The sequence below is a fragment of the Capricornis sumatraensis genome, chromosome 3, assembly GCF_032405125.1.
Source record: "Capricornis sumatraensis isolate serow.1 chromosome 3, serow.2, whole genome shotgun sequence".
Taxonomy (NCBI): Eukaryota; Metazoa; Chordata; class Mammalia; order Artiodactyla; family Bovidae; genus Capricornis; species Capricornis sumatraensis.
In genome coordinates this window covers 150,816,261-150,844,161 of record NC_091071.1, presented here as the reverse complement: position 1 = coordinate 150,844,161, position 27,901 = coordinate 150,816,261, and the positions used below count along the sequence as shown (strand labels likewise).

Genomic DNA, 27,901 nt, shown 5'->3' with positions numbered 1-27,901 from the left:
GTAAGGTTGTGATCGTGTCAACATCAGCTCCCTCCTGGCAATTCTATTGTATTACAGGATTTCAGCACTGTTTCTTACAACGGCACTTAATCTACAAATACCTCATAATTGTTGAGGAAATGTCAGATTTCACAATTCATTTACAGTTTCAAACCAGTCTGAAACAATGAACTGGATGGAGACAAAATAAAAGCTTTACAGTGAATGTTCAAGTTTACTTAGAAATGCCAACCAAGAGCTTACCAGTGAGCCTCTCTCTCCTCTACAGGGAGGGTGGGGGTGGGGTTACTGAACCTGAACCTAAGCCTCTCCAGCACACGTTTGTAGGTTCAAGGGCAGTACTGATGTATCCTTCATCCCTCCTTTTCTTTTGGACTCCCAGTCCAAAACCAAGTGAATTCTCATGTAAGATAGAAAGATTTTCTTTATTAATGACCCCAACCGTATTTCTTTAGATACAGGAGTTTTGAACTCAAATACTTAGAGAAAACAAGTTAAGATTGCATTATCCTGCAACTCATTACCAGTAACATATTGCAAAGCAAAACAGCTTGGAAAAGAAGGGGCGGGAAAGGGGAGTGAGGGAGGGAAGATAAAGAAAAGGAATTAAGTTGATCAAGTGGAATTCTTTTTTTTTTAATTCTTGGGAACCATGAAGTCCTTGCAAGCACAGCTCGTTTTTGCAGATTATTTTCCAAACGTGTACAAAATGGAACCAAAACGGAGAATCCCTTAAGAACCTGAAGAGGTGCAACATTAAAAGCTACGATTATCCAGTAGCAAGTGTTCCAGCCTGCAGTTGCCAGACGCTTCCTCTTCCTGTTCCCAAGAGTTAGCGGGATGAAAACGTCTTCCCCCTTCAAAAGCAGAGATTAAGTCTGAAGGTTAGTTTCTGCTCACCTTCCCATCCACCCCACGCTCTGCACTAGAGATGGGGTCAATGTTTTCCAAGCAGAGGTATGTGGGAACTCCAGGCAAGGGTTACGGTCCAGCTTTCACAGAAACAACCCGTCAGCTCTTTCTTCCTATTGAATACTTCAGGGTACCAAGTAATAAGCCCATGAGGACAGTAAATATACCAAGTTAGACAGGAGAATCACCTGCCCCAATTTCTGCATGGCCTAGATCTACCTGCATTTTAGACTGGTCTCAACCCTCTTCTGAGTAAAAGAATTTGGGGTCCTCCTAACACAGCTTATGCCTTTTCAGGCTAGCAGAGAGCAGTTCCTTAAATTTTCCCCCATGGGGCCAAAATGTCACAAGAAGCAACCCCCCAAACTTTCCAAGCTTAAGCGTGTTTTGTGTTGTCATATGGTGACTACACTCAGTCACAAAACACTTGCCTCGCTTAAGGCTCCTGAGCCGGGGTGTCCTGTCCTACCCAGCATTCTAAGAATGGCCAACTTTGGGGACGGTTCCCAAAGATGGAGAGTACCTATCTGGCACAGAAGCCTGGAAGCCAGAGCGGAGGACTCCGGGAACTAAGATTTTCCTCTCTGGAATGTCTTACCCTACCACAGATGAAGCTAAAATATTTTGTTATCCATTCCCTAATAGAAAGCTCAATTCCAGCAGAGCTCTATGGAGTGCTGATGGCTGGCTTCTGATCACAGAAGAGTTGCTACCCTCCTTCATGCTGCTCCAGGTTCTAAGAACCCAGAGCAGAAGAAGGGTCCTGGCTTCTCCTGCTTAGCTTTGGGAACTCAATCTGGTTTTCAGGGTTGTTTACCTCCTGCTTCTCCTTTCTGGGGCTCACCTCTGCCAAACAGAGGTCACAGGATGGAAAAACGCAAAGCTGTTCTTCCTAAGTTCCAGGAAGGAAGTTTATGGACGACTGGCTCATTTCAAGGACTCATCTTTTCTTAGTCCCCCATCAGGACAGGGAGTTGTTCCTGCCCTTCCACTGCACCTGCTTTGCAGTAACCCCACACTCCAAGGCTGCCGGGCTGTGTGACGGAACCAGGGGAGAAGCCCTGTGGGGAGACACTGGGTAGTGGCTGTCTGGTGGGCGCTTCTCCTGAATGGACAGGCAGTTACAGGGCTGAAGGCGACAGAAGTTCATGACTGTTATGACGCCCAGCCCCTCGTTTGGTGTGCGACAGGCTGGCGGGTCAGGCTGCCTTCTGCTGTACTGGCTGCTGGCTCACCTCCTGGCCTCTACTGAACGGGGCTCTGAAAGTGGCACAAAATTGGCTGCTTCACACTCAGGGTCACCAAAATGGTGTGAGTGAGAGAAGCAAGCAGGGAAAGGAAAGGGAGAGTTGTCAACTCCATGATGGACACACCCTCCCCGCCTCCCTACCTTTCGAGTTCTGCCCATTGTAGGCTGTGCCATAAAGCTGCACAGTAGAAGGAACGATGCTGCCATTGTGTTGCCATGGCTTGTGGGCACTTCTCTCTAAGCAGAGGATCCAGCTGTGGACTGAACACTGCTGGCTCTGGGCAGTGGGAAGAGCTATTCTAGAGAAAGGTCTTTGGGATCAATTCCCTAGTGAGACAGGCAGCCTCTCAAGTATAGAAGGCAGGGGTGACTTACACTGCTCTGTATAAATGTCTGATGCTTCTGAGATTATAAGCACTCTGCTCAGGCACCCAAGAGTCAGACCCTCTCTCACCCTGTTAAATGGCAGCAAAAACTAGCTTGGTAGAAGAGGCCAAGGGAAGGAGCCTGAAGGCACAGGCACAACATACCTATAGAAGGTTATCCCAAGAGTGTGGGGTGCTGGAAATGGCTGTGTGGGTTGTGGGGAGGCTTATTTCACCTCAAGACATTTAATTCAATGGGAACAGGTGACAGGAGACCAGCACCCATTGCTCTACTTGGAGAACAGGATGGCCTAAACCTTACCAGAGGGGGTTCCAAGATTTGGCACCTGGCACAGAACCAAACCCCCAGGCCCCCGACCATGCTGCTCTACTGAGGACAGTGTCTTGCACCCTTTAGGATCTCCTCATCATCTCTATCTCAGATAAAGCCGACGTCCTCTTTAGGCAAAATTCCTGCCAAGACTTGGACCAGGAAAAAGAATGCTTTGGAATAGTTCCAGGCGTATTTATGCAACTAAATGTCCTCAAGCAGATTATTCCATTTCTACAAGAAGATATCAAGACAGTTAAGATAGGCCTGTCAACTCAGACCCAAAGAGAACATAGTTCATCTTGGCAAAAAGGCCTGTTTGTTTCTAGCAGCCACTATCCTCGATCACAGAGATGTGGAAACAAGGAGGCCCATTCAGACGTGAAAACCTGTTTGTCCCATCTTTAGTCTGCCAGGCAGCTATAGGCGCCCCGCTGCCTGTCTCACCTGCAGCCACTGCCCAGACACCTGGGTCACCGACACCCATGACCTCCTTGGTAAGCTTAGGAGAGGAAGGCAGTCCTGCTGAAGGATGGTGCTACTCACGTGATTGTTTTCATTTCCTTTTTCTCGGCATCTGGGCGTGCACGGTTCAGCACCTTGAGGAAGTCTGATGTTTTTGCCCGCATACGTGTGTGAATATAGGCCTGGAGGCAAACACAATGGGTACTGAAGCAGAGTCATGTTCCAGAAAGACAGCTTTGCTCTAAGTAGCAGAAATTATCAGAAAGGTCTGGGAACATCCACCCTGGGGCTGACACAGGGCTGTGCAAGCAAGCATATATTCACCTCTCTGCTATGGAGTGAGAGAGATGGAGAAAGGTTATGATTCAAAGCCTCTAGAACCATCTCTGTAGAGTTCCTAGCAACAGCCTGTACCAGAGAGGACTTTATGCCATGAGCTCTGGTGGAGAGAATGGCGCAGAGCGCTGGTGCTGAGGCTGCTCTCACTCACCTTCGAGCACTTGATGTGGTAGTGCAGGTAGTCCCGGAACGTGTGGATCAGGTTGATGGTGTTGTCTCGAGCACTGGCGTTGGTATGGCGAGGGAACAGCACTGAGTGGGGGCACAGATAGGGTGTCAAGGTCTAATTACACCAATGCCAAAGGGTGGAAAGACCAGCAGCCTACTGTCAGCTCCCATCTCGCCCTGCTTTGGGACCGTCCACTTGTTTCATTAGGGTTTTCTGCCAGTAAGTGCAAATGGAGGAGACCATGGCCGAAAACCAGGGCTCCCTTGGCAAAGGGCTTGGTCCTGGCGTTCATTCCGGGTCTGGATTCTCTGGCCGTGCACTGTGAAATCTACTAGCTTCTGCCTCTCAGAAGTCTCTCTAGAAAACGACACAACTGGCTACCTGGGTGGACTCTGGCGCAATGGGGATTAGAGAACAAAGCCTGCCTGTTGCAGGACCTTGGTGCTGAAGCAGAGTAAGCTTTCAGAGAAACTAGATCCATAGAGGATCATGTAGTCTGTGGTGAACACCAAACAGGAAGGGACAAGAACCTGAGCACTCCTGAGGAGGAATGGCAGGACGAGTTGCTTTGGCTGGGGGCTGAGAAAAGCCCCTGCCACTGCCTGACCCCATGAAGTCCTGTGCAGTCAGTCACTCAGCTTCACACCTGGGCAGACCTGCATGCCTCTCCCTCTGGCTTCTGGGAATCCCCTCTATCTTCTGCATCTATCCTACTCAGTGACCTCGGCATCAGCAAAGTTCTTGAGTATCAAGTTTTGTTGAAACGAAAAGAAATGCCACCTAAGAAAGGGTGGGACCACTGTGGGTCAACTTGCCCTCAAGAGAAAAGAGCACCAGGCCAGGAGATAACTATACTGCAGAGGTTCTGAGATGCTAATGACTGTAAGTTCACCATCAGTTTATGTACCACAAAGAGAGACATTGCTAATTAAACTGTTAACAGGCTGTCCCAACCTCAGAGAGTGTAACGTGCCAAAAAAAAAAAAAAACATGCAGACTAGACTTAAGGAAACCTGGTTAATCAACCCGCTTATTTCCGATAAACTGATGCGTCTTCAGCACTCTGGTGGCTTAAAGAACTCCAGCAAAGGGGACATTTTAGTGCTGTCAAGGTCAGTGTGTGTGTAAGCTGCGATTCTAAACTGTCAGCTGTTACCAATGAACCAGCTCACTAGGCTGAAGCAAACTGTGAGAGGGGTGGATGTGAATCTTTCCAGAGGGAAAGTGGGTAAGTAAATCACAGCTGGAGCTCTGGTCTAATGAGCAAAAAAACCCAACAGGCGCCAACGGACAGAGAACCCCAACTAGCTGCTTAGCAGGGCTTATGTGGCCCTAACCCCTCCTACTTCACTCCAGGGGCTATCCATTTTTTTTCCCTGAGGATTTAGATAAAACAGGGAAAAAAGGAAAATGATTACTGTATAAAAATAAAACAGCACATGACTTGTATTAGTTCCCCACGACATGCCTCCTACAGTCATGGCACCGGCAACAGGAACACTCTGGCACACCTGCTTTTGCCACTCAGCCCCATTTCAACTGCAGCATGAACCCACCAAGGTGTGCAAAGGCGGCAACCCCGCCCAGCTCACCGAAGGTAATGTAGCCGATGTTGTCACCCACGGCAGCATCGGTATCTTTCAGCTCTAGGGGAGGTTCCCGGTGGCTGAAGAGGACCTGTGGGGCTGTGTGGCTGGCTCTGCGTCCTTCTTTGAACTCCTGCCAGGATGAAGCAAAAAGCAACCAGAAGAGAATCTGGTGTGAGATGAACAGCAAGAACAGCAACCTATGCTCTGGGGTTTGCCCTGTGGATGTGACCTCTGAGCCCTCTGACCGGCAGAGGCTAAAAATAAATGACACCTAGTATGAAGTACTGGTCTTCCCTGGTAGCTCAGCTGGTAAAGAATCCACCTGCAATGCAGGAGACCCTGGTTCGATTCCAGGCTCGGGAAGATCCCCTGGAGAAGGGATAGGCTACCCACTCCAGTATTTTTGGGCTTCCCTGGTGGCTCAGACGGTAAAGAATCCACCAGCAATGCGGGAGACCTGGGTTCAGTCCCTGGGTTGGGAAGATTCCACTGGAGGAGGTCATGGCAACCCACTCCAGTATTCTTGCCTGGAGAAGCCCCATGGACAGAGGAGCCCGGTGGGGTACAGTCCATGGGGTCGCAGAGGGTCAGACATGACTGAGCGACTCAGCACAGCACAACGTGAAATATTACCAGTGTTGGCTGCCATCAGTGTACTTCAGATTCAAAGAGGGGAGATCACAAAGTACTTAACAAGTCCGATCTTCAAAGAGCAAAGAGAAGCACTGTTAATCCTCTTCTTTTGTTTTGGAAAAATATGCATGATAAAACTACTTCTGAGGCTAAATAGACAACAAATTGCAAAGCACTCAGAGAACCAGATTACGTTCAGGATAAGGATGACAGTTTATTAGTTTCTTTTGATTTAATATGAAAGGAGGTTATATTTTTCAGGAAATTTGATTAAGATGTCAAGTGGAGCTCAAGTAAGAGCTCACCCTTGACAAAATGTATCCACCCTCAGCAAACTACAGAAAAATGCCTAAGGATGTCAAAACCAAGCTATTCTTCCCCGTCCTAACCTCCACATCTCAAGCTTTCCTAATTCATACATTCCTGGATAAACAGGTAAGTGATACAAGGCATCCCCATTTCAACCCAGATCTGTAGTAACAGGACTGGACTTTCCAGCAATGCCAGTAAAACCTACGGTTTAAACTCTCTGAAGGACAGAAGGATGGAACCAAAAGTTTTCCAAGGTCCCTGAGTTTTCTGAGAGTACTGAGAGCAAGTTATACAGCCCTTCAGTAAACAACTTTCTTTCTACTGCTGCCCAGATATAACGCTCTCTCCAACAGCCTGGGCACAGCTAGTTGCTCTCCTGTGGGAGTTCCCATGGCTTTTCTGCAAACCTCTACTGTAATATTTCACTAGTCATTAATGCATCTGGCTTCCCTACCAGGTTTTAAGCTCAAGTCAAGGATTCTTTTATTCACTGCTGTATCTAGTCCTCTGCCCTTCAAAGAGACTGTCTAGCACAAGAATGAGAAAGAAAGTACCACTTCCCTAGCTGACAGTGTCAGCACACTGTAAAGGAAGGAGCCAGGGACTGCACTTCACCCGCAGCAGGAGGATACAGACGGACGGGCAAGCCCTCAGTAGCAGGTATGTGAAGGAAGGATACCACCTGAGGAGGTCTAATGCCCAGTCGGGGAGCTCGTCTGTTTCACCCCCCGCCTTCTGAACTCCTTGTGTAGCTTCCAAAGGTTGGTGGGAAATAACATCACTGGGTTAGGTGAGCTCCCCTCTGAACTTTGATCCCCAAAGGAAAAACATCTGAAGAGGGAGGAAAGGATCCAAGAATTCAAAACAAAAATCCTTAAAGCAAAGCTGCTGAAATTGCCTTTCTCTAGAAAATCCCTTTCATTCTGCAACTGGGTTGGGACGTTCTCTAACTTCTATCAGTCTCCCTCTTTTAGTCCCCGGTGGGGAGAACAGATAAAAACTGCCTGCCAGCACTTTCTTGTGCTTCATAAGTTTCTTGAACGCTCCAGTTCACTGGTACATGTGGCGTTCACAAACAGATGGAGTATCTGTAAACCTGTGGTGATTTCTCAGTTTTGTACATGGAGAGTGATACATTTCAGAGTTGGTTAACAATATACTGACTCGGGGCTGTAATTTAGGCAATCTCCTGCCTTTGTTTCTCCTTGGTTTTTCTCTCTCACACAACACTTAAAAGGCAGTAAACCCACCAACCCAGCAGCTTTTTGCCTTAGAGTCTTTGTTACATATGTATCAGCAATACTGCCTCTTTTTTCTTCCCTTTTTTCTCTTTGAGGCATCACAATATCATTTCTTTCTTCCATCAAAGCACAACTAACCACAGAAGCGCAGAATAAACCCAAATACATACAGAAATTAAGTCTATGATAAAGGTAGCATCTTAAACCAGTAATGTAGCTGCCACTGGGACAGGCAGTAGTCACTTAGAAAAAAAGATGGCTCTACCTTTCATATCATGCACCAAGAGAAACTACATACAAGTCGTAAGATTTATACATAAAATATGAAGCTATAAAAACACCAGGAAAATAATGCAGCTAGATTTCTTTACAACCTTTCAGTAGGGAAGGTGTTTCTAATTATGACTCAAAAATCTAGAAGCCATAGAGGTTGATCAATTTCACTACATGAAAATAAAGTTCTACGTGAGGGAAAACCAAACAACAAAAACAACCCAAGAAGTCTAATGACGAACTGGAAAAAAAACTCTGCAACTCTTATCACAGAAAAAGGGCCAGTCTCCCAAGTACATGAAGAAACTGAGAAGACCAATAACCCAACAGAAAAATGGGTAGGGGCCATCAAGAGACATCTCACAAGAAAAGACAAAAAAATTGCCTTCAGCATTAAAAAAAAAAAAGATGTTTGACTTTGTTCATAAGAGAAAGTAGACACCATTTTTAACCTGTCAGACTGGCAGAAATCCAAAAGCTCAACACCACTTTGGGAAAATGAACACTCACGTACTGGAGGTGGGAGGGAAATGGCATAACCTCTATGGAGAAGGGGTTGGCAATGCTACCAAAATTACTTACTCTGCCTCAGGGTCCTCAGTTCAGGAAAATATCCTACAGGTATAATCCCACATATATACAGGCAGCAAGGATCCTCAAAATGACATCTTTACTAGTGCCTACGAGGCAAATTGCTTTTGTCTTGTCCCTGAACATACAGTAACCAGTGGCTTCCACTTAATTTCTCTTACCTACTGAACTAACTTAAAGATCTAGTAACATAAACAATTCTAGTTCACCAAATCTCCAAAAAGGGTAACTATTGCTTTTCATGTAATGAGGGTTGAAACGATGACATCTACCAGGTTTTCTCTGATGCTCACAGGTCATATGCCTTCAAAGCCGAGCACTAGCACATCCGTAAGAGTGGGGAATGGCCCCTCCCTGTCTTTTTCCAAATGACAGCAATAAGCATCCCTCCAAGTCAGCCTGCCAAATGACAAGGGAGGGATGGTGTTCTGATTAGGCTGGAGGTGCATGTTGGCATGGGAAACGAGGACCCACAGCAGGCACACAGGTGACCACAACCAGCCTCCCACGTCACAGCACTCTAGGCTAGGCATCCACCGTCCTCATTTTTCCTAGAAATTAAAATAACTAGGCCTAGGACAGTGCTTGATTTATTTTGGAGGGGAAAACCAGCAAAGTAAGTCCACATTACTAAGGTCATTTCGAGTTAAATTACCACTGCCTCTGAGTCTGGAGAGGGAGGAAGGGCTCCTGGGCATTGCCTTTTCACATGGGACCAGGCCTGTCACTCACTGGAGACGCTGTCGGTACAAAAATGCAGACGTTCTTTTCCCTTATAGACAAGTGTCCCACCACATGGACTCTGAGGGAGAGCATTTAAGTTCACATGCAAAAAAGAATACTCAAAATTCTCCTAAGGAACAAATCTCCAGTATACTCTCCAAGACAAGATCTGTTCAAAGTATAAAAATAAGTTAAGATGTTGTCTGGAATTAAATGGAAGACTGGTAAAAAACCCAGCCAAATCTAAATATATACTTCATAGGTTTTAAAATTGGGTGTCAGTCTGGATTTAGCCCAATTTCTGAGCTACTGCATTTAACTCCCCTGTCAATTCTGCATAAAAACACATGAAATGCCTGTCTGAGGTTTACATTTAGGACCTAAGACATACATATCTATGTGTGCACAACCATACACTTTTGAAAGTTTAGTACTCTCAAATGCTTTGTCAATATTCCAATTTTTCTGCATGGGGACTACAAAATTAGTTTTTGATTAATTAGCTTAACACAAAAAGCCACTACAGATGGTCAAATGGAGAACATCCTTTTTGAAGATTTCCCTAGCCACTTAGAATGCCTACACATAAAGTATTCTCACTATATTAAGCACAATTATTTTTCAACTCAACCTGGCAAAAAAGGTTGTCCTGGAATTCTTAAACTTCATTACCTTGCCAAAGAACAGAATGAACATACAAAGTTTTTTTTTTTTTTTTAATTTAACCTCTGTACTAGACTTTGAATGCTGAGCTGTCTCATAAGAAACCAGCCAGAATAGCACTTCACCAGTGAGCGCTCATGTCCTAAAGCCAGCAACTGGTTAGCAGACAGCATGACAAAGCCACAGTGGTTGTACTGTGTCAGACCTGAGTCCAACCACACCAGAAATCCAATTACAAAACGTCCTCCTAACCGCTACTACTCTTCTAGTGGATGAGCTGCCTCTGAGGGAGGAGCTCCACGGGGAGGAGCTCCTCAGCCAAACTCAGGCCCATTCTCTTCACTGCCAGTTTGACAACTCTACGCTATTAATGCATTACCTACCACCTAAGAATTTTCTCTAGACTCCATTCTGAAAAGACTTTAGGACTAATAAGTCAAGCCAACAGACCTTGCTACAAGCTTGAAGAAAACTTAAGCGGGCAGGAAACAGGACCAAGCTTTAAATCAAAGACCTCATGGCACGAAGCATACTTCATATTCAGTCATTTTGTTACTATGTGCTATGCTCAGTTGCTCAGTCATGTCTGATTCTTTGTGACCCCCTTTCTGTAGCCCACCAGGCTCCTCTGTCCAAGGGGATTCTCCAGTCAAGAATACTAGAATGGGCTACCAGTCCAGGGCATCCTCTTTCAGGGGATCTTCCCAACCCGGGGATTGAACCCAGGTCCCCACACCACAGGTAGATTCTTTACTGTCTGAACCAACTCTAGTTCAGTCCTGCAAAAGGGCTAAAACCACTTAGAAGGGTTCTAGGGCTGCCAGTTCTTATCTTTTTAAAAAAATGTTGACTTATTTATTATTTAGCTGTGCTGGGTCTTAGTTGTGGCATGTGGGATCTAGCTCCCTGACCAGGGATCGAACCTGGGCCCCCTTGCATTGGGAGTGAGTAACCTTAGCCGCTGGACCACAAGGGAAGTCTCTTTGATGCCAAGGTATAAGTCACTAGGCCATGGTCCCCCTATTCTCTGCCCCAAGATGTCTGCTCCATACCTGCATGAACACCTTTCCAATGACCACATCGTCGTCATCCTTAAACACTGTGCTGAAGACTACTGTGACTCTGTCTTTTTTTGACTCAACGTACCTGAGGGGAACAAAACTCATGAGTAAGTACAGAATCAGAACAGGGTTTTGTCAAGAACTTGATCTACAAGTGAAGCAGGAAGGTAAAGCCATCATAAACCTTTTAATTCATCAAACAAGGTGTGCCAGTGAGACTGAATAATTATGGCCACGAAGTCAGTACAATAAATGTAAACTTTACGTGAGGCAAGAGATGAAAATCACCCAAAGTGGATGTTATGAACTTGTCTATATGGTATGGAGTCCAGAGTTAGTTGATTATCAGAACCCCACTTTAAAAAATATTTCTTAGAACCTACAGTCACCCTCTGCCTCCTGATTACCTAGCTAAATTACAGAAGGGGACCCAAAATATTAATGCCTTAAAGGAAGTGCTGGATTCTCTTTTTATCTTTTGCCAACTTCCTGTAGATAAGGAGAAGTGGCCTTCTCCTTCGCCAAACCATCTACATCCTGGGTTTAAGAATTTTATGAGAAAGACACTTTGGGGGGCTTCACACAATATAGTTTAAGGTCTGACTTAGCTGAATATCTTTTGGTAAGCATATGTGATAGCCACAATCAAGTTTTAGGACCAAATTCTATCTATACTCACATGGTCTCATCATCCCTATAATGGATAACTGCCCTGTTCTCTCCTTCCTTGCCCTCTTCTTGGAACTGGAAGTATTTCTCAAAGACAGAGGCAAAACAGTTTCGTTTCAACATGCCAGCCTGATGCACGATGGAATCCTTGGATGCAGGCAGATTTTCAAGGTCGTATAGCAAAGAGACATTGTATCCTGGAGGGGGGGGAAAAAACACCCAATAGTTATATTTAAAAAAATAAAATAAAAAGCTTTTTGGGTTCAAATGACATTTGATTTTGTCTCAGTGTCCATACTTTTAACCTAAGGAGAATGCAGTCCACTCCCATCTTCCTCAAAGGGCAAATGATGTGAAATAAAACCTTAATTCTTGTAAAATTACTGTAAATATATATAGCTAATTAACAGATACCATGCAAAAATCTAAATCAGTATCAAAGATGACTGATTACAAATAAGGAATGGGAGGAAGTCATAATCCTGGAACTTTCAGAAATTTAATGTTCCAGACACAATCGTGAAAGCAGGCTGAATATGCTATCAACCTATTAATGAGTTTCATATTTTTCTCTGACAGTTTATCATGCCAAGTGCCAACATGGTGAGCAGCTTGGATGCTTTTTGATAAAAAATATACCCGCCTGCATGCCATTGTAAACCCTGAGAATGGAAACAGGGCAAAAACCTCAACAGGAAAAAAAAAATCTGTATACACCCCAAAAGATTTGTGTACACTGTAAATTTTTCCAAGTGTTTTAAAACATTTTACTTCATTTGATCTCCATATGAGTTGTATGAAATAGGCCAGATATAGTTATTTTCACTTTAGAAGGAAAAAAACGTTCAAAAAGCCAAGTGCCTAGGATGCTTAATTATGTAACTGAATGACATACCTGCCCAAAAGCCTGTAAATGATTTTGCAAGAATATCACTGAGGATCATTTCATATTCTAAACAGATGACGGGAATAATTTTATCAGAACTGTATAGACTTCACATTTCTGAGTTTCTTAGACCTTTATACTTTGTTACCATTTAGTATTTTTCCAAGAGCATTCCTGAGGTCTGTGTTTTGCTGGATCTAGCCTCACTGAGAGCATCGACTGGCTATCTAAATCTCTGTTCTAGACAGGGTTTAGCACATTCTTGGCACTCCAATATTAAATAATATCAATCACCCTTCCATTTTGGGTACCTGAAAACCAGATAAACAAATGGACCAGAAGATTAGATTAAAAAAAAAAAGAAAATATTTCAAGCTGGGGTTTGTTAGTTTTAAGAAGCCAAATAAAACAAACTAAATAAAAGTATAACTGAAGCCAGACTTAAGTATGGCTTCCAATATGATGAAGAAAACATGATGTGAATAAAGAAAAGTAAAGTCTAGTATGGTCAGCCGAGTTTTCCAAACTTGTCTAGATAAACCCACAGAGAAAAATCCAGGTTACACTCTGCTTGTTCTGATAAATTTTAGGATCTGAGTGGTGACAAGCACATCCAAGGGTTCCTTTATGCTTTTTCCGCTCTAGTTATTTTTCTTTCTGAAATTCCCTGATTCCTCTTAGAGCCTACACTGTTATTTATCTTTTGGCTTTTATTTCTGAGATATGTTTACACCATCAATTTTGGAAATAATAAATTTCAGTATTCTTTATGGAGTACCAAGTTCTCACAGACAAACACTCCAAGTAACAAGTTACATTCTGAAGGCACTTTTCTTTATTAGATACTTTGTTTCCAGAACAGCAGATAAGAGTCAAGGGAAGGTATTCTAATGAGGAGGTTAGGTGCCTTTTTTTTTTTTTTTAAAGTAACTGCTGTTAAAAAGAGACAGATACACTTTCCTTTTTAGAAAGATTTAAGTCAAGGTACCAGTCATAGGATCTGAGTAACAAATATTACATTCAAGCAGTCTTACAACTTGGTCCTCACTATGGGGCCTGGCTATAGATGCCTCAGAATTTGAAACTACTACTTAATCACAGGGATAAAAATACTGTTCAGTTTTTTTCCTCTTATTTAAGCTTCCTTTAAAGCTGTGTAACATAGCTCTTCTAATCAAGGAGGCACAGATCACTGATTAGAAGAATGGATTACAGGGGCTGAAATTTCTAATTGAAAAATGTGAAAATAGCTGTGAATATTCCTTTTCCTTCTCCAAATGTGCAGTGTACAAAGGTGGTTACTGGGGGCTGGGAGGGAGAATCAATGCTGGCTTAATCTTCTCAAAAGGCATGTTAATCACTATGGGCAAACAAAGGTGGCCCTCTGGCTGAAACATTAACAAAGAGTCATTAGATCTTACCCAATAAATGTTAAAAACAGCATACATCAACTCTGTGTGACTACACCAGTAACGTGTATCCATTACTGGACAATGCAAAGCCCCTTAAAAGCTATGTTTATGGAGACAGCTGAAGTGGGACCTGAACTCATGCAGAAATATTCATAAATAAGTAACATTTAAACAAAATCCGCTGGCTAAAAAAAGCATAGCACAAACAGGACGAATCTCTTTCCAAGTCATTCCACAGCCATTCACATTACTACATACCTGATTCTGGATTTACCAAGTAACTTCCATACACCCTCTTTAATAACTAGAAAATAGAAAAACAAGTATGTTATACAAACACATGTTAATTCAAAGACCATGAGAATTTCACTATTTTCAAAGCACTGTGCATGCCATTTTTCCTAAGCCAGCATTCTTCCTAACTTTCAAAAGGTGAATGGGAAATAGGATACAGGGAGGGAAGAAGATTTATCTGAGTTATCAAGCAAATTACTCACAGAAGTTTGATTAAGTCCAAAAGGTTAGCACTTGGTCACCCCCTTTATATGGTCTGTTCTCCAGATCTTATATTGCACATAATTACCCTTTTTTCCCTCCAAGAGAGTAAAAGAATGCTGATCTCAAGTGAGAATAGATCATGTTAGTTATCAACCAAGTACAGGCCAAACCACTAACTCAGGTGAATGAAATGGTAAAACCAGAACTGTCAGGAACTGATTCCGGTTAGCCTGCTTATCTTGAATGCTTTAAAAAGCAATGGGTAATTCAATCTTAGCCAGTTATTTATACTGTGGGGGTCCACAGAAGGGTGTACTCTCTAAATGTTTTTTTCTCAAAACCAATCCTTACAGCTGGCTATTTTCCAGCTTTTTTGGAGTAAATGATAAAACAAGAGTCCCTTTTACACCTTATTTTTTCTCTGATGGGTGTGATTGCTCTTCTTGGTAGGAACTGCTCTGAGGCTGGCATGGTTTAAGAATCAATCTTTTTATTTGGGAAGGAACAGTTCTGACTTAAATGTTATTGACAAGTTAAGCAGGAGAAAGGCAGTTATTTGGAGAGAGAGAAAAATTAAAATCACTAGAATTCAATAACCTCTTGGTATTTAATAGTTTTTATTATGTTTTAGAGGTAAGACACAGACAGGTCTTATTATTTGTCTCATTAAAATCTTGAACTTAGGGAGGGAAGGAGTCAGCATTATTCCACAGGAAGGCAGAATTGAGGCCAAAATATCAATACTAACCCCCAGTCGTATAACAGGCTGTGGGATTTTGTCTCTATGCATCCAATTTCTAACAGTGTCACCACAAATATACTAATCATGACCCTCTTGCATTTTCTGGGATACCAAAAATAAGGGGTACTCAAATCTAAGATAAGATACCAAGTTAAAAGAGAACAAGAGCACAAACTTGCTTTAATTTTAAGAGTGGTGTGTGTGTTTTAAAGAATCTCACTAGCCAGAGAAAAGCACTAAGAACAGACAGCACTGGAGTGGAGGCCCATGTGAGCAGGGCCACCGTCTGGTCCACTCCTGCAGTCTCAGAGCCCGTCTCCAGCATCTGGGGACTCAGATAACAGATCTGAGCAAATGTCAATGCTGTTCTTCTCATCTTACTTTCAGTGTTCTCTCCAGGTTTTTAAAAAACACATATGCTACACAAACCAGGAGCAAACCATTTATTTCATGTCCCATTTTAAAGAATTATCATATAATGCATTCTTTCTCCTCATTCTTAAATATTTTTTAGTACTCCACATATTTATTTAACCATTATCCTATAGCTGGAAGAAAGCCTCAACATGCAAAACCTGGACAGCAGGGTGGACTTCGCAGCATGTATCAGTGATCACACTTGTTTATGTAACGTCAAACGGTAAGTAATGCCACACCTTGTTTCTCTTTGGTGACCACACACCCACTGTGAGGTATCTCTTACAGAAGAGGAACCGAAGGGAGAGGTTCAAGGTCACAGAATCTATTGGTGGCACAGAGATCTGACTTCAGGTGTCCCATATACTACTTCTCCTATATCATTTCAGGGAGAAAAAAGCAGCACCCATGTCCCATTAATAATTTTAACTATCTACAATTCTGTACTATGTGTACTTGGAGGAAGGGAAAATCAGATGTGGGAGAAACCACAGCTCCTAGTTTAGGTTCCAAGTTATTCAGTTTAAGCCCAAGATACTAAGTTAATATTCTGAGATCTAAGCGGTTCTTAGAACCAAAATTATACCAAGTTCAACTCCTCTGCTCCCTCCTCTTGGCAAAACCAGCCAACGCTTCCTAGTTCACTTCACTTTGCACCCCCTCTTCCAACCTGACACCAGGAAATCAGACCTTCCCACCTGGCAGCTGAGGCTTTCTGCTTTGAAAAAAGGCCTGTGACAAAGTAACAAGCTTCCTGCAGTTATCACAGGCTGGTCACTGTTTAACCAACTCAGGGAGCCATATACCCTGCACTCTGCTGCAACACAGCCAATGTTACCTATTCCACCCACTTGAGTGGGCTGGTTCTCTGACCCTTGTGATAGCTACAAGAATAGCAATGTATTCTGGAGTTCACTGTAAGGAAAGCACAGACTGGAATAGAGATTTAAGAAATCTAGCTTAACACTTTCTCTCCCTCCCAAGGAGTGTTCTTACTGCACCAACGCCTTTAAAGAGAAGGGAAGGTCTAGGGGGAATGATCACACAGTTTTTCAGTTATCTGTTCAAATGTTCAACAGTTCTTTCTAGGTAGTTGTCTTCTACTTCATCTAAAACAGGGCCACCTTAACTGCCATTTACTTCCTCTTGATCTTCATCTGGTAAAGAGTTAGCCGGTCTCACTTACATTAGTAATCTTTCAAATGCGTTAAAAGACTTAAGTCTTTCTCCTGAGGCTCTTTCTTTTCAGGTATAATAACCCTGAATGCAAATTCTCTAAACCATTCTTCTTCTCTTGAACTTGAGGCAAAATCAGAGAAGGTTTTAGCTGTTCCTTTGAACTTACAGGGCAAACCAACTGCATATGAAGAAGTAAGGGAAGTGACCGTGTATGGCTCTTGGTATCTGGCTTGGCTAACATTAATTTTAGTTTTTAGTATCAAGATTTTGATCATATGCTTTTGTTAAACAGCTCTTTCATGACATAAATTTTAAATAAGTTAAAAGCTACTACTTTCAGTAGCATGGAAACATATACACTACTGTATATAAAATAGACAGCCAATGGGAATTTGCTGTATGACTCAGGGAACACAAAATAGGGCTCTGCAACAACAAAGAAGGGTGGGAAGGGGTAAGGGGTGGGAGGGAGGTTCAACAGGGGACATGTGTATACCTACGGCTAATTCATGCTGATGTATGGCAGAAACCAACACAATATTGTAAGACAATTATCATTCAATTAAAAATAAACTTAAAAAAATAACAAACTACTATTACTCTCAATCAGAAAGAAAATAGAAATGGCTGTATCTTCATTCACCACATTAAGGAGAACCTACTCTGTTAAAACTAGAAGATACTTGAAAACTGATTCAGGAACTGAGTCATACTTCCTGCTTTGAGACCCAACCACAACGTGCACACACTGGTGTAATAACATTTTCTTTCTTCCATAAATGGCTCTCCCCAGAGCAAATATAGTTCAACAGGAACCAAACCTATTGAAAGAAGTCAGTGAATAAAGCATGGCCACCAAGAGTTTCTCAACACATGGACACCCTTTCTTATTTCCCCTAAGGTAGTCATAAGGAAGAAGAGATACAGAGGCCAGTTCTAAAGAGCATTATATTAAAAAGCGTAAAGGGCAGATTTGTTCCTAAATTTCTAGAATGAGAAATTAAGCCTGTAAACTTTAAACAGACCAGAGGTTATATACCTGCTTCACAATGTAACAGAAACAGAACTGACTCCATCTTAGTCTTGCCACAGCTATTTTTGTATTGGTCAAGGAAAAGTATTCTTTGCTACATTTTTTGAGAACTAAATCAGTTTTTGTTTTCACTTGTTAGAGAACATCTTTATTTCTTCAGCGTAAAAAGCAGTCAAGCAGAGAACCAAAACCCTTTCTGAGAAACACCCTTCTTTATGACTAATGGAAATGAAGTCAAGAGCCCCTGGTTAGGTGAGCAAGCCTTCCAGAGTGGCCAGTGCCAGCATGGATGACTCAGTGCCGTGCATCTTCTAGGAGTGGCAAATTGCCAGGAAAAGGTGAGGAGGAAACAAGACTCCCAAGGAAAAGTGATGGGGAACTTACCTCATCAGCACCATGTGCCTGAAGTTCCTTGTAGAATTTCAAAGAAATACTGACCATCACTTTTGTTTTATCTCCATTAGGATTTGAAATATGATAGAGGACTCCATCAAAATCTGCCAGGAGAAGCAAATAATCTTGCTTAACTTGGGAATGAGGAGTAACATCTCAAAGTGCCTGCCTACCTGTTGCAGGGCACAAGGTCTCCCTTACAAGTAGGCATGTAAGTAAAATGTTCATTTAAAATCCATGTGGAAAATCAGTAGAAACACTGAGATAAGAATTATCGAGTACTCATCTCTTTTCTCTAAAATTACAAAGGTATTTTTACTTTAATCATCACTTTGTGCTGAAAGAATTAAAAAAACAAACAAACCTTTATTGCGATGTATTTGAAACATGTATAAAAATATATACAACGAACCCCTATTCTCATCATGGCTTCAACAATTAATCAACATATGTCCATATGGCCAACCTTGTTTTCACTCAGACACAGCCCTTCCCAATGATTTATTCTGAAGCAAATCTTACACATCACGTCACTTCACCCATAAATATTTCAGAATACATCTCTAAAATAAACATAACCCCAATTCCACTGTCATGCCTAAATAAAACAACAACAACAACAACATTAAATATCCAGTCAAGCACTGAAATATTATCTCAAGAATTAAAAAAAAATATTGTCTTATTTGAATTAGGATTCACACAAGGCTCACATAGTGTGTTTGGCTAGCTCTTAAATTCTTGAAACCTGGGGCTGAATGTCATTATAGGGAGCTCTGGCATTGCTAGTTAGCAGAAGAGGGAGGGGATGATGCCTGGCCTCCAAGTCAGAGCTCTTCAGAGATGCAAAAAGTTTTCCAAGATCACCTGGTCAAGCATTCCCATTTTATTAATAAGCAGCGTGACCAACGCCTCAAAGTTCACAGAGCAAGTGAGTAGTGTCAATACCCAATTCTTTCTAGGGAAAAGAAAGCAGTAACCTCTCTCTCTGACTTGCTGAACAAGTCTCGAGTATTTTTGTAATTCTCTACTCCTCTAAGTGCTAGGCAAACTAAGATGATGGCTAAAGATAATAACATAATATTTCCAAATTTAAAAAACCTTAGTTTGTACCACAAAATTAAACCCAAACTTTTAAAATATCAGCAGGCAACTTTATATAGCTCACTAAATCCATGAATAATGATCTAAAATAAAAGCCAGGAAAAAAAAATCTGACAAGATAGGAGCCCAAACGTCAAAGCTTATTTTAGGAACAATTTTCTTTTCTATCTTTTAATATTATGCCTTCTCTTAATAGGTGAGATAAAGGATACTTACCTGCAAATGTTACTTCTACAGCTTCTGGTTTGTTTCTGCAAAATGAAATAAAATTCCTTTAGTTAGCTAACTATATTGCTGGGACTTCCCTGGTGGTCCAGTGGTTAAGACTCCATGCTTCCAATGCAGGGAGCACAGGTTCAAACCTTGGTCAGGGAACTAAGATCCTGCGTGCTGTGCAACACAGCCAAAAAAAGGGTAATGACATTGCTGCTTGCCTTCAGGGAGACTTGCAAAAGGCTCCTGAGCTTTATTTAAGATCAGACCACCTTGATCCAGATACACAATTCATTTTTTCATGCACCTGAATCTCTACTCACTAATGGTAGAAGTCTGAAAAAAGGAAGGACAGATAAAGCTTGTTTTGCAGCTCGAATCTCTGCTGTGGTTGGTGCTCACCTTCAATTCTTAACTCCTTAAGACCATGACAGACACGTTTGTATATATGACCCACAAAATGCCCTCTTTTGGCTGCACTCTCAGCAGGAAAACTGCTAAACAGAGAGCAGAACAGTTTAAATTTACATAAAGTGAAAGCATGAGTTCAGGCCACAGAATGATGCAGTCCTGTTCCATTTCAAAGACAATCTGAAAGTCTTCCTACACTGTTTCCCTCTTCCTTACAGCACCTAAGTACCCACCATTCTCCTTTGTGAAGCCCTCTTTGGTTCTACTCTTTTTTGGGGGGTGGGGGTGGGGGTGGTTGTTTTTAAATTTCAGTGTTGCACTTTCATACAAAGTGTAGCACAAAGTAACAGCAAAATCACTGAGAACAGTCAAGACACCTGTTTTCCAACTTTAGCCTTCTCTTCAAGACCACCTTTTCAGACAAATTAATGCCTGCATTTCTTTATTTTCTCACCTACTCATCTTTAAAATGGGAGAACACAAATGATCCTACCTACTTTACACAACTGCTAAAGATAAAACAAGAGAACAGACACAGAAAAACTTTTCCTGGGAGGCACTGACGGTCTGCCACTTTCAATGTGATTCCCAGCTGAGCCTGGTACGTGGACTTCTGTTAGATAAATGCTGCTGAGTTATTAACCCAGAAAGCATGACATATATCCAGTTAAAAACAATAATGGTCAATTAACCTCCAGTGAAAAGCTACTTCAAGTGCTTTCCTCACTTCTCCTCAAAACTCAATGGTAGGAAACCAATGAAGACTCCATAGTTTTATTAGCTAACACCCTATAACTCAAATGATTCCACTTTGTTTTATGGGCCAGCAGACAAGATATACACACTTTCACATTTATTCTTGCCTAACTTGCTCAACACCTCACCATCAAATGTGTATCTCTTTTACTATCTCCGCTCCCTCATCTGCAGAAGGAACCAAGACTGAGCTGCCCTCCAGAGTTGCTGGGAAATAACGGAATAAATAACATGGTTTATGACTGTTAAAACGCTGCTGCAAAGCTAAACCATACCTCTCAAGGAAACTGGTTTCTATTTAACATATGTTAGCCCCATTGTAAAACCAACCTATACAAATCACATATTGAGTTCCACCCTGCTTCTTCAAAGCCACCCATATGTGACTTAGGAAAAGTACTTTGGGTGTCTGAGAATTGAAGCATCAAGTGGGTTTATGGACAAGGAGTGAGTTCAGGATATGATGAAAAGAACTGGATAAAAATTAAAAGTGGTTTCTGATCTTTCATTTGAAACTGTAGCCTGGTGACTAAGGCGATGAATGACCAACCACCATTTCTCACGTCTAGAAAAAACAAGAGCAAAGGAAGAAGTAGAAACATTAATCTATGGCCCATCTGAATGAGACATTAAGAGGCTGCACAACGGAGGGAAGCATTGGAACACATTTTCCTGAGGAAGGCTGGCTGTGCCAAAGAGGCAGGGTGGAGGCTTCTAAAAGCCCATGTTGTATCACTTAGTAGGAGGCTGTTCTTTTTTTTAACCTTTAGGTTTAAGTCAGCCACGGAAGGACTGAGTTCCTCACTTTCTCACTTCATCAACCGACCAAAAAAAGATCAACTGTAGATAAAAAACCTTAGGGTTCCAAAATTTTGACTCTGAAATTTTGCATTTCTCTAGGTCATAAAGTTCCCTGAGCACTGACTCCACTGGGAGAAGCTGCTAAGATCTATACTAAGTGGTTTGCTGCCTGACTTGGGAATATTTGTCATATCATTCCCATTAATATTTTAGTTTGCTATTTATGGCTGCACAGAGGTCGCAGAGAAGAGAGTCAGGCTGTTGAGGAGAGCACTGGGCTGAAGGACTCAGTCACCTGGGGGTTAGACTTCTTGTCTAACTCTGTCCCCAACAAGGGGACTGCGCTGAGTGGGAAATATACCATGACAGGGCCGTGGCTCAAGTCCAAGACTAAGTGTTTTGTGGTTTAAAAATCACGGAGCTATTGGGGAATGAAGGGCTTCCCTGGTGGCTCAGCTAGTGAAGAGTCTGCCTGCAATGCAGGAGACTACATGTAGCACAGGAGACTGGGGTTTGATTCCTGTGTCTGGAAGATCCCCCTAAGTAGGAAATGGCAACTTACTCCAGCATTCTTGCCTGGAAAATCTCATGGACAGAAGCGCCTGTACGTTACAGTCCGTGGAGTTGCAAGAGTCAGACATGACTTAGCGACTAAACCACAAGCAACCACAGACAGGAATAAGATTGGTCTGGGAGCAAGTGTACTCTTAACTGGCCAAAAGAATGTTAGTCACTCAGTTGTGTCTGACTCTTTGGGACCCCATGGACTGTAGCCCACCAGACTCCTCTGTCTATTGAACTCTCTAGGCAAGAATACTGGAGTGGGTTGCCATGCCCTTCTCCAGGGGATCTTCCCAACCCAGGCATCGAACCGGGCCTCCTGCATTGGATTCTTTACCATCTGAGCTACCACAGAAGTCGCTAGGCCAAAAGGGCAAATAGTTATTTCAGGCAGTGAGAGTAAGTTTAATCACAAAAAAAGCATGTCTTTCAGAGCTGACTCTTTACCTCAGGTTCTGTCGCTTACTGTAGCCACAGCAATGATACTTGTCAGCAAGCCAAAGGTTCCTTTTCTAGAAAATGGAGATTAAAAGCCTCTACCACACGAAGCTGCTGTGAAGACTAACTGAGAAGCTACACGCACGGCAAAGTTTCCCAACAAAGGTCTTATGACTCAGCTACAGATATGCTGAGATACCACAGCCCTTAGGGCAGCCCAGTGGCAGGATCTCCAGGCTAGACCATTCACCCAGATGTGACCAGGGAAGGGTGCCTATGCAATGGTGAATCTCTCTACTCCCTCAGCAACTCCCAAGAGCCCCAGTTTTGTCAACTGTAAATCAGAGCTGCTATCTGTAACCCAGGCACATTTGAAATGGAAGGAAACCATGTCAAACAATTGGGAATTGGTCACCAAAACAAGGAGAAACAGAACCATATTAGTGTCAGACTGCTGCAATGTCTGGAATTCTAGAGTAAGCCAGGTGGCTATGTCCTCAGGGTTACTGACAGGACAGCACAAGACACTAAAACATAGTCAATTCCTTTAGAAAAAATTTCTTCCTCTCCTTTTTCTAAGGAAGTTTCTGGAATGTCACTAAACAACTCTTGGTAACTGTTACTATCAAATCTTCTTTTCTCATTAAGGATTTTGGAGTTTTTACTCCTGAACACATCCAGTTCCTTGTTGTGCATTTATGTCCCTCTTCTTGTTACTGTTTCTATGAGCTGAATTAGAAAAATTATTGAATTCTGCTCATTATCTCATCATAAAGTTTTTGATTAATCTCCTATAAGTCCTCTCTCAGGCTCCCATCATCCTTTTTGAGCAAAGCCTACAAAAATGGATCATATTAGGTAAGAGGCGGTCCTACTCTCCTAAGGCATGTCTCAAAATAACAAACAGGGTCTAAAAGCTGATTCACACAATGTCAGAAGGATAAACTCCTAAAGAAACCAAGAACCATTCTATTTGGCTTCATCAAACGTGTACTAAGCTGACTATACACACAGTAAGAATTCTGGGAAAACAAAGATGATAGAACCATAGACCCTGCCACTAAGAGTTGGAGGTTTGGTACACACAAAAGGAACACAGCGCTGGGGCCTCATGCCCAAAGTAGTTCCAAGGCAGCCAGAGTGGGCAGCAGTGTGACTACAGTGACCGGTAAAAAGACCAACCAGATCATCTCAGCAAGTCAGCCACTATATCCAGTTTCTCCTAAATGCTTAAACAATGTCCTAATTCCAAATCACTTCTCAGCAGTCTGCCTCCCTGAGGACATATGCAGCATATTTGGGAATGAGAAGGTATCAGCAAGATTTAATTTATTCCTCGCTTAAATTTCTCCTCCCACAGTCCTTGCCCACCCCAACTGGCATGGCTTGCCTACTGAGCTTCACTCCCCCTCACAGAAGCACAGCTCCCCACAATATGCACAGCTGTGGCAAGGAGCCAGCACGCACTTAAAATCAACAGCAATTCGCATCTGGCAGCATTTCCTCAATGTTGCACTCCAGACTAGAGTGAAGTTGACAAGCCTAGCTTTGGAGGCTATAAAGGTTCTTGGTGTGGATATAGTAACAAAAGAATTAAATTAATTTGCCAGAATACTTAATTGCGAGCTTAAGTAAGAATTCCTAAATGGTTGGAAAAAAGAAAGACAAACCAAAAAACTGTGACAAGACCTGCACATGAGGTTATCTGCAGTGTTGTGCACAGCTTCTTAATCAGTGACAGTCTCTCAGTTTGGAGGGTGTCGAGAAGACAATTTACCAATAATTATCACTTTGTGGGGCTACAGGAATCATTTCAATAAGCCACCTTCCCAGGAGTGTGGTGGGAAAAAAAAGAAAAAGTAATTTGCCTGGAATGGCTCTCAGGCTTTGTCAAAACTGCCTCCAAGTTAAAAGATCTTCATGACTAAATATATTTTTAAGCAATTTATGACAGAATTGCTTTACTTGAAGGAAATTTAGACTTTTAGAAGGATGTCACAGGCAAGAAGATCCAGCAAGATAATCTGAGAGGCATCATTTTTTTTTCTTTCTTGTTTCACGCTGTACAACCCCCTTCAGTGCTCACAGCCCACAAGTAAGGAGGCTGGGCAATGGTTCGAGGCTGCAATTTACTCTGGCATGGGTACACTATGAGAGGCCCACAGAGGAGGACCTGCCATAAATCCATTACCATGCTCCGAGATGCATCACTTAAAATAAGATCAACTTCAAAAGGAAAATTACTCTGTGTTCTGAAATATATACCGCAAAACTATTTTTAAGACTACCTCATGCTCACGTTTTCAGTAGCTGCAACAGGGCTGTCCAAGGGACTTTCTGCAATAATGGAAATGTCCTACATCTGGCTGTCCACATCTGGCTGCTTCTAACCACGTGTGGCAACTGAGCCCCCGAACTGTGGCTAGTGTGACTGAGGAGCTTTATTTTAATTCACTTTTTTATTTCAACCTGACTAGCCATATGTAGTTATTGGCTATCACCGGGCATTGTGGAGCTGGAGGATTCACTCTGGGGAAGGCTGCGCAGAACCTCATTTCCCCAACTGGGAAAAGCAGGGCGGAGCTGACCTCTCCCAGCAGGTTCCCACAACGGCCAAGCCTTTCCAATCTCAAAGGTTTCTCCTTAGAGCTACTGCCTTTCTTTAATCTTTCTCTGATCTCTACCCCAAAATGTGTCCCCCCTTAGGTCCTCTGTAATGCTGCCATACTCTTAGAAAGGTCCCCCTTTCCTGTTCCTGTTTGGGGCTGAGCACTGAGAGAACCCTGTAAATGTTCATGATTATCACACCAGTTATTATTCTCTAAAAGTTCTGGCTAGGCATGCACCTTGATAAATAGTTAACTACTTGATAAATACTTAAAGACTTTACTGCTGCCTCACCTTACTAGTATGCCTAGAAACTTCTAGGCTTCTTCTAGGTGTTACATTTGCAATGCCAGGCAAACCCTACCTGTTAGGCTGAATATCACGGTCTCTTTTCAAAGTGATTTTCAGCAGAGTATGTTCTGAATCAACTTTAAGTCACATCTCAACTGGAAGACAGGCCAGAAAAAAAAACAACAACAAAATTTGCTGCCATGCCCTAAGATTCAACATTGTTACAGCATATACTTTGTAAAAAAAAAAATGTGGAGAAGTTCTAAATTATGCCTTCCAGACTTGTGTGACTACTTACTCCCAGATGAAATAGTTAGTAGCTCTTTTTAAGAGTAATGTTCTAAAAGGAAAAGAGCTGAAGCTATGAATAATGGGCTACATTTCAGAGTCACAAGTTATTAATAAACAAGCAGATGTGAACGTACTCCTACACTACAAGGCGTGCTTCTACTTGAAATGCACAGGCATTTATCTTGTAGATCAGCTTATAACCACTCAGGTCTCATTTTTCGCTAGTCTAAACCTGAGAATTCACTTGAGACAAGCTGTGAAAATGCAGAAGTTAATTTAACTTCCTCCTATGTGCTACACTGCTCAAAAAAGTACACAGCAATCACCCAAAATAAGCCACTAAGCTGATTCGCTTGAACATTTAAAATGCAAAGGAACTGGTAAGTGAGGCGGAAGACAAGCAGCAACTCAGCCTAAAATATAAGCAACTGCAGCCCCTGGCAGGAAACAGTCACTACTGCTCACTGTGTTGCTTCAAGGAAAGCTGTGCTTTGTACTACAGATAAAACCTGTGGCCTTAGAAATAGGAGACAATATATTCAATTTAAGAGGCAGGTAATAAGTATTTTTTTTAAATGCCTCCAAGCCACAAGTTCATCATGTCCACTTAGAAATTCCCTCCACCAATCTTCTCCCATCGGTGACTCTCCAAGCACTTACTTTATTATTAGTTCCCAGTTCACCAGAAACGGTTTGCACTATTTCCTCAACTGTGTAACCAAGATGTGAAGTTCCCATCCTCACACATGGGGAAATGAGGCAAAGGGACTGGCCACAAGCTATCAAAAATTAGAAGTTAAAACCGATTCTTTGGTTCATGTATTAAATATTATATTAGAAAAGCAAAGCAGCTTTGGGGGAGGAGGTCGTCTTCTATTGATTCTTGTGTCTGACACCGAAGGCTGCCTTAGAAACATGTCCTAAAGCCCACTTTTAAAAAGGCCAATGGTTAACAAACAGGTCTTATCTGAGAACTTTATTATAGACTCTGGAGGCTTTTAAGTGTGTATCTGGGCCGGAATGACTACAGAAGAAATCACAGACCCGGGGTATGGTACAAAGATTTAAAAGATATCCAGATAGAGGGCAGTGAGTGGGGAAAAAAGAATCAGGACCTCAGAAGAGCGATAAGAAAGGAGTATGGATATGGGGGGGACTATTAACTTTGCTCGAGAAATGTAACAAAATGACCAGTCTCTCTCACAGTAGGGTTCGGGGAAGTAAAACTAGAGAGATCAACGGGTTTTCCGGCTGCAAGGCAGGGCCTGCCTTCGGTCTTCTGCTCCTTTAGAAGAGAAGATGGGGGTGGGGAGCGAGAAGGTGGGTGGTGAATCTGGGCCTGCCACCTTCTTTCCTCCTCCAGTGATGGGAATTCCTGAAAACTCCTTCCAACCGAATCCCAAATCCCAGAGAAATAGGCTTTCTCTGGGTTCTGAACAATGACGGGGAATACAGAGGGAAGTGGTCCCCAGCTCGCTCCAGAGGGCAATGAGATCCTCCAGCGGAGAGTTCCGGCCCAAGCTCCCCTCACGTCCCACAGGTCTCCTGACCTTTGGCACGCGCACTCCTGTCCACTCTGCTTCCGCATCCCTCCTGAGCCTCTCCCCACGCATCTCTGCCCCTCACCCCACCGCGCCCAATCACCTCCCACGTCTAACCCCGCCGGGGCAGTCCCCACACCCGGCCAGGTCTCCCACCTCCCTCCTATGGGTCTGGAGGACTGAACGATCATCAGGGGTCAACTCTTGCCTCCCCCGCCACCCACCGGCCCCAGGCGCGCGCTCACCCGGCGGCCGCGTTCTCGAACTTGAGCGCGAGCGTCTCCTCGATGATGCGGTTGTTCACCTCCAGCAGGATCATGGCGGCGGCTGCCCCGGACAGGGGAAGGAGAAACAAGGGCGGGTGAGGGTGGGTAAGGGAGGAAAGGACAGAGGGAGCGGCCCTGCTGCCCCTTGAGGAGGGGGGCTGGGTGGGGTAGGAGGTTAGGGAAGAAGGGGAAAGGGACCGGGGTGGGAGAAGGGGAAAACCTGCGCGCTGGCCCGCGCACGCACTGACTGCGGAGACACCCACCCACCCGACCGACCTGGCCCCTGAAGCCTGAACCCGCCTGCCGAGCCGCCGCCGCCGCTGCCGCCTCACCGACAAGCCTGGTCCCCGCCCAGCCCCCGGCTCTAGCCGGCCACTTCCGCTCTCACACCCACTTCCGCTCGCCGCCCGGACGCGCGGCCCCGCGGCGCCATTTCCGCTCCGACCCCTCGTGCACGCGCACGCAATCGCGCCGGG

At 43.3% G+C, this 27,901-nt stretch overlaps 1 protein-coding gene and 1 non-coding gene across 2 annotated transcripts; both read right to left on the bottom strand.

Annotated features, from left to right (window-relative positions):
* Positions 1 to 312: 312 nt before the first annotated feature.
* ARPC2 (actin related protein 2/3 complex subunit 2) lies at positions 313 to 27,799 on the bottom strand. The gene is made up of 11 exons (XM_068967158.1): positions 27,702 to 27,799; positions 27,405 to 27,486; positions 19,466 to 19,500; positions 18,137 to 18,249; positions 14,142 to 14,187; positions 11,596 to 11,782; positions 10,908 to 11,001; positions 5,423 to 5,549; positions 3,813 to 3,913; positions 3,404 to 3,504; positions 313 to 857 (listed from the first exon to the last, which is right to left on the bottom strand). The coding sequence occupies exons 2-11, from the start codon at positions 27,476 to 27,478 to the stop codon at positions 833 to 835; spliced, it is 903 nt and encodes a 300-aa protein (XP_068823259.1). The 5' UTR covers positions 27,479 to 27,486; positions 27,702 to 27,799; the 3' UTR covers positions 313 to 832.
* Positions 24,489 to 24,625, bottom strand: LOC138077308 (small nucleolar RNA SNORA42/SNORA80 family). The gene has a single exon (XR_011144756.1). It is a non-coding gene; the product is annotated as a small nucleolar RNA SNORA42/SNORA80 family (small nucleolar RNA).
* Positions 27,800 to 27,901: the final 102 nt, after the last annotated feature.